Below are 7,525 nucleotides of genomic sequence, written 5' to 3' on the forward strand. Positions count from 1 at the left end.
AGAAAGGAGTGGGAGACGTGCTTTTAATGTTCAATCTTATTGGCCGAACGTTTAGCACACCATCTGAGGTGTGACAGAGGGCACGCTGCCAATAAGGTTAAAGACCAAAATCCAGCTTTCTTTGTTGCTTTACAGATGTTTTTCCCCAAAATTTAAAAACAATATCACTTTAAACCTCTGAGTTCCTCACAGTCTCAGTGTGAGGAACTCAGAGGTTTAAAGTGCAAACCATCATTTCTACATATAGATGCAAACTAATAAGTTCAGGTGAGACATTTGTAGATTGATCATAATACTTGTATCTTTTCTATCTTTATATACATTTTTTTCCTCTGCAGGAAAACAACATAAAATAAGCATTCGTCAACCGAGTGTTGTGATTTCAGGCTGTGTGTTCACGTCAGTACTTCACTAGTACTGCAGGCTAAACTCACATAATGTATACATGTTTCTGCGTCTTGGTCATCAAATATTCCTCTCCCTTTTTGTCACAGAGAGACTCCACTCACACCTGCCAGGGAGACCGAACAGCCAGTGTGTGTGGTTAAGTTTGTGCACAGACAAGGAGACAGACGTGTTTGAGATAATGTTGGATATTTAACCATAATGCTCTTTCAGCAATTTCTTTTTCACTGAGTCTACTGGCACAAAGATATCTGGCCAAAAACAACTGCCTGTTGTCATAAATATGGATTAAAATAACACTTAAAGGTCAAAATCTGAGGAGCGATTAAAAAGAGAACTTGTAAATAATGTGCAAAGTGAAATCACAGTATTTTTTTGCTTTAATTGCTGATTTATAGGTAATATGACTTTACTGTGCATGTACTATCCCAGGACATGGTACATGTACTCACAAATGCCACTAGGTGGCGTATAGCACTCAGGAGGAATGTAAACCCCTCTACAGTTCAGCTGTAAACAAACTCAGGTTCCTTTTACTTTAATATTCATTTGCAAGGTTTAGGACCACACCCCTTTCTCACACCCACCAGGCCGCGGTGTGTCGGAAATATTTTTAATAACACGGTTACTTCATTGTCCTGCGGGGCTCCTCCCTAAGTGCAAACTGAGCAAGCAACGGGTGCCTAACCTGCACATTTGCATGTCACGTCTGTGCCATTGTGCAGCTGCTTGGCCCATAGTCGCTCAAAGGAGGCGTGTGCATCAAACACATCTTATGTCACATCCCTGTGGTTTTTCTGCTTTGTCAGTGGTCAGTGGCCGCACCAGTAAGGTGCTTGAACTCAACGTGAACACCAGGCATCCTCTGATGTTTCAGTGTGACGACAGCTACACCCTGGTGGGAGCTCCACTTTCCCCACCTGCCAACATGAGGAAAATAAACTCTTGTGCAGCAGCTTGTCTACATTCTCAAAAATCCCTTTTACAACAGGAAGACAAACACACCCTCAAAACTCTTTGCATCATTATTGAGTTCCTTAATCAGTTTCACAACACTTGCCGTGACAAGAAGTCACCCACTCAGCTGCTCTTAATCTGCAGTCTGAGTTTGGTGAAATGTGCTGGTTTTTGAGTTGTATCAGGAGTGACCTGCATCTTAGAGCCGAGAAGCATTACCACATACGGTACAGATAAGGATATGTTTTAATGCTATATCTCTGAAACATATCAATGATGCAAACTAGAGCTGTAAGTAACTTGTAAGTCACTGAATAGTTAAATGATGTCAAAAGGATTGATTGTTCTCCATCTTCTGATTCTGGTTTCAAGTAGCAATAATCTATATTAACTTGCTGTTCAAAATCCAAGTTACACAAGGACAAGAAAAATGAAACACACAGGCCTTTTAAACCTCGGGGTAAAAGCAGACGACAAAATTTGGGGTATAAAAACCAGCACAGAGCAGTGGAAGAAAGATCTTGCTATACTTACTTACTAAGATTTTGGGTGAATTGATACCTGTGTGTTTCAGGTAGTCAACGTAAAAGGAAGTTCCACCAACTCTTATTTTTCTCTGTATCATGAACTGTGTGAATACTTTCTGTAGACTGGATCCAGGAACAACCTCACCATTAAACAAGAAAAACAACTTCCAATGACACAGCAGTTTCACATACCTGAGTAACAGCCTGAGGTGCACTTATCTCATTGTTTTGTTAACTAGGCAAAAATACTCCAAACGATATTATTTTAAGACATTTTGTTAAAATATTTGTTATATGTTAAAACATCTGGTATTTAAAAAATCAGCTATGCAAGACTTTAGTAGTTTTATTCAGGGTTTAAGAACCTGATTCTTTACTCTTTATTCTGACTCCCACCAGTTTTATGCGAGTCATTCTAAAAATAGTTTACTGCTATACATAAAATAAAGAAAAGGGTTAAAAGGGTTAAAAATCAATAGAAAGGTCACATTTGAAAGAAAAACATGAAGACAATTATATCAGCCTGAAATCAGGTTCCTGTTGATCACATTTATTTTATAATAAGATGAGATGTTGCATTTATCAGACTAACACAGAGGACTTCAGAGCTGCTCTTTAAATTATTACCAAATGGACAAATACGTGTTTATCTGTCTGTCTGGTGCATGTTGGACTCGTTCTTATCTGTACACAAGTACAGATACTTATGCAGAAGTCAAAACACGGATTGGGCTCCACACTGAGTCCCTGTCTGCAGTCTGAAACTCAAATGACCGTTCAGGTGTTTTACATATGAGATATTAAAATCTTAGGCTGGATCCAGGCAAAGTTTCCCTGAACAGAGGTTGTGTTTGTGCTCTTTCCTGCCTCCCTGCACACACTGTTGCTGTCCTGATGTGTTTGTGCTGACTTTGTTTGTGTGTGTGAGGTTAAATGGCCCAAAGCTGCTGCAGACCTCGTTCTCAAGACTCATGTTTTCCTATTTCACTGCATTTCTGTTGAGTATCTTCATCACTGTATAGCTGCACGTCTGGTTGTGTAAGACACACTTAGAGTAGAGACTATCTGTGTGTTACACAAAGCATTTCTCAAATCTTAATTTGATATTTATTGTGTGTGTGCAGGTGTGTCTGTGTGTGTCCTCTTCTTCACTTGTGTTCAAACAAAGGCTCACTGACACAAAACAAAAGCCGGTTTTAACCACTGGCATTGTACCAGTACCTAATCAAAAACCGGTTCATACATTTGAAAAAAGACATAAATGCTGGTGTTCGAAAGCACAGTAACAACAACCTGTTGGTGTAAAGTGGGAATAAGTGAGTTCGGTGGCTGTAGGAGGGTCTAACACAAGAAATTCTCACTTGCAGTTCTCAGATGTCGCCCAACTTCCTATGCAAATTGCCCAAACCTTTGCTGCAAAATGCTACGTGGCATCCGGTTGTTTGCTGGTTTTCACACTGCTCCATGGTGTGCTGGTGAAAAAGACTGAAAGATAAATTTAATGAGTAAGAGTAAGGCTGATCAGCTGGATTGTCATGAAGTTCTGTGCAGATGTTTTCCACAGTAACTGCTCTGGAAATGTTTTCATTGGTGGTGGCCGTTATTCAGCCAATCCCAGCTGCTGTGCTCCCTCGACAGGTCACCAATCTATGACAGGGCTGTGGAAATCATGTATGCAGTATAATCATCAGTCTCAGCTCCAGTCCATTTAGGGTTGATTAGCATGCTAACATGCATGTATACAAATGCACATGCAAAATGAGGTGCTATGTTTAAAGAAATTATTGTAAAAATTCAGTCAAAGCATTTGACATGAGATGAAAAGAGATTGTGACGCTTGAAGTTTGTGTACAGTCGTTTTGGTTGCAGTTTTTAAACAGAACTTAAATGTGTTTTTCAGCTCTGAGGACTTTTTGTGAAATGAAGCTGTACTTGTACAACGCGTCAAAGCTGCTGCTGTGATGGCCCATTGCACATGTGTAAACTACTCTCCCATTTTTATTGATGCATAAAATACCATCAAGTCTCTTGATTTGATGTAATCCATTTATTGTATGTACTTTGTTGAACACAAAACATACAAAGCAGTTTGGGATCAAAGTCAAACTTTCAGAAAAACAAAGTTAAAAGTTATCAGCATCATATTTTGTTAAGACAGGAAAGCTATGTCAATATTAAAGGATATGTAGATATATTATTGCCTGTGAAAGATAGACTTCATGCTCATGAATCATGTACAGATCGTAATGTGAGGCATTTTTGTTTTTTGCAACATGGCCGTGTGTTGACTGGACTTCTTATCTCAGCTCTTCTACTTTTTTAAGTAGTGTAGCTTGATCAGCTCCGGAGAACTCGTGGAGCTGAAAGACAAGGATAGAGGGTTAAAAATGTCATAAAAAGCCCCAAAACAAAACATAATTTTCCATTTATCTTAGATAAAATGTAAAATAGGAGACAATAAGCTTCACACAACCTAAACCCTTATTTATGAGAGATATTTAACTCAATTTGTTTAATCCTGAGACCACTGAGTGAAGGTCTGGCTTCGATCACAGGCGCCTCCTCAAGCTGGTGTTTAATGTCGCGAGCTCGCCTCTATTTGTCAGAAAGGTTCATTGCTTTGTTGTCGTTAGAAAATATTAAGTGACTCATGTATGACGTGCCTTTAGAGCATTACTGTGCAAGATTAGGAAGGAATCCTTCAAGCAACATAAGATTTGAGGCCTTTCTCCGGCAGGTGAATGCCAAACACTATATTAAAGATCACTTCTATGTGTCACTTGAAAACAATTTTGAGCACGAGGCTCAATGTGTCCAAAAATCTATTACACGCCAAACATCTGCACCAAGCTGACAGGTACACGTAGCATTTTGACTTACCTTTTGGCCATTCTTGTAAAACTGGAACGTGGGCATGGATCTGATTCCACAGGATGAGGACACATCCTGAAAGAGAAGCAAATACATCAGATGAGCTCACTGGGTCATCAAGATCTCTCTTGACTACAGATGGTTATGACCAACTGTAGCTGTAGATGTGGCGAGAGGCCAATTAAGAAGAAGCCATTAAGCATAGCGTGACTAAGACGGGCTTCTTCAGCTACCCAAGATCATACTCTCCAACACTTCAGTGTTGCCTCTTTCCCACAGCACAGAAATGAATCTTTATGCAATTTATTTGATTCTTCCTGCACTCTCATTTGTCGTGTGATGTTCCATAAAATGCTGCAAAAACCACAAACATGTTTGACAGCAACTGTACAGAGACGTGTCGAGGATCTCTGCGCTAGCACAGGCCTGGCAGCAGCTGAAGTCAGGAAGGCTCATCAGGAAGTAAGTCAAACTCAGACTTACATGGGCAGCATCCACGTCCACCTTCAGGAAAATCACGTTGGCATTTTCAGGCGCCGCAGCCATTTTCTGCAGGAGAGAAGATCAGTGAGTCAACATGCAAACTTGTGCAGTTCATCTGCTGCCACGTCACACTTATGAAGGATCAAAAGGGGAAACATCTAAAATAAAAGTCTGAATTTGTTCTCTTGTGCCATAAAAGTTGTGGGTTGTTTTTCATCTTAATAGTAATTTCTTAATGTGTCAAATCTAACTTATAGTTGAAAAAAAATTCACAACGTAACTTATTGAAGAAATGCCATCTTTAGCATTGCTGAGGTTATTGGAGCAAAGGGGTCAAAATGATGCTAAGAGTGGGGACAGTCGACTCTGGGACTAGAGCATCAGTACCATAGTGACTCCTCTGGCTCATGAGCCATCCCAATATACAGGTTATTGTAATGTGTGAGGGACAGAAATAAAGAGATTCTCATCAATTGTGGAAGCACAGATCGACATGCAGATGCAAGAGTTCGGAGTCGTTTTAGTTTTGACAGCATGTACCTCATACACTGGGGCAATCCTTTGGCAGGGGCCACACCAAGTGGCTGTGAAGTCCACCACCACCAGCTTGTTTCCAGCTTCCTTCAGGATGTTATTGAACTCTACCTGGAGAGAAATCAAAAACCAACAACATAGTTTGAAATAGATTTGAATCTTATAATTAACCTGACAACAAAAAATAGAGGTCAGTGTTTCACATTAAAATACAGATTGTTACAGCGTTGTTGTCCACTTTTCACTGATCGCTGCCTGCGGCTGTATTTACGCACAGAGGATTTCAGCCCAACGCTTCCTCCAGAAAGATTTCGCTTTCAGTTTGCCTAACTTGAGCTTTAGTATGACACGTCTACACTGCTCGTTAAGATTTACACCAAACCTAACGGGATATACCAGAGGTTCCCCATGCTCAAAAAAGCCTTTAGAGACTGCATGTAAGTGTTTGCTTAAAATTTACGCAGATCAGTACGAGCTCATTTTACCCCCAAAAGTAGTTTTCTGCGTCTTCATGGTGCATTTTTTTTCTCTTCGTCACAGAAATTGATGTTGATGCTGATCTTCTTGAGGTTTCTCCACTGTTCCTCAAGTCTAAATGTTTCCACGCTCAGTTTCCCCTTTCACAAAATGAAAATTTCAGATGTGGTGGTCGTTTGAGGCTATGAACTCATTTGAAATGACGTTTATTTCCACACAAATGCAATACAATCAACCCATAACTACAATTAGCTTTGGAAAGCTTGTTTAAGGTGCGTTTCTCTAAAAATCTACGTACATACCCAAAACTGTTTTTACGCTTGTGGCACAGCTGCTCCGCTATAAAACCATAGTGCGAAAAACATCCATTAATGTGTTACAAACGGACAGAGGCACAAAAAGAAGAGCAAACAAGACACACTTACCAGATTCTTCACTTGACGAACCATGATTACTGTTGACGAATGTTTCCAAGACACAACAACAAACCTCCAAGTTTGGAAATGACCTGCGGTCAGCACACGCCCCAGGCTTTTAAACACTCTGCGTAAAGTTAGCCATCAGCAGTCGAAGCGGAAGTCTCTGCATTTGGTTTACACAATAAAAATTTTTAATGAGCTGAACCGTAAATACATTGATTTTTTTTTTATACCGCCTTTCTACTCAGCCGAGAACTCCAAGAGCTTTCTGCAGGTCATTCAGCCAGTTTCACACACACACACTCATACACTCTTATGAGACCAGGACTCATAGAAACGAGGTGTAGGAACACAGACTCTCCTGGAGTCATCCACTGACAGAGACCGTCAGCAGCCTGTGTAACCATGGAGCTGACCCTCACCACAGCTTTCTGATAAAAGGCTGAAACTCGTAGAAAATGTTAACAGTGTTTGCGCTCTTATATCTGGAGCACTTCAACCCCCTCGACCAGGCAGGTCCTTAAAAGCAGCAGATATAATTATTTTATTCACATCAGATTCATGTCTAAAATAACTGTGCACCTCCGCAGCGCGTAGAGATCTCCAGCAGTGCAACATCTCCCTCTAGTGGAAAATATGTTAATACACAAGAAGCTGTTGTTCACGGTACTGGTGAGACACTCACACATTTAAATCATTGAATTTCGGGGTTCCAATCACTTTCATGGCCACAGGGGTATAAAATCGAGCACATAGGCTTGCAGACTGCTTCTACAAACATTTGTGAAGGAATGAGTCGCTCTCAGGAGCTCAGTGATAGGATGTCACCTGTGCAACAAGTTCAGCAGTGAA

The 7,525-nt window shown here is 40.5% G+C and overlaps 1 protein-coding gene across 1 annotated transcript; it reads right to left on the reverse strand.

Annotated features, from left to right (window-relative positions):
• Positions 1–3,921: 3,921 nt before the first annotated feature.
• On the reverse strand, positions 3,922–7,314 carry LOC113018910 (thioredoxin-like). Its single transcript, XM_026162330.2, has 5 exons — positions 6,680–7,314; positions 5,784–5,888; positions 5,244–5,309; positions 4,770–4,835; positions 3,922–4,249 (listed from the first exon to the last, which is right to left on the reverse strand). Exons 1-5 carry the CDS (start codon positions 6,701–6,703, stop codon positions 4,187–4,189), a joined length of 324 nt encoding a protein of 107 aa, XP_026018115.1. The 5' UTR covers positions 6,704–7,314; the 3' UTR covers positions 3,922–4,186.
• Between the last annotated feature and the right edge of the window lie 211 nt (positions 7,315–7,525).

Source organism: Astatotilapia calliptera, chromosome 3, assembly GCF_964374335.1.
Source record: "Astatotilapia calliptera chromosome 3, fAstCal68.1, whole genome shotgun sequence".
Taxonomy (NCBI): Eukaryota; Metazoa; Chordata; class Actinopteri; order Cichliformes; family Cichlidae; genus Astatotilapia; species Astatotilapia calliptera.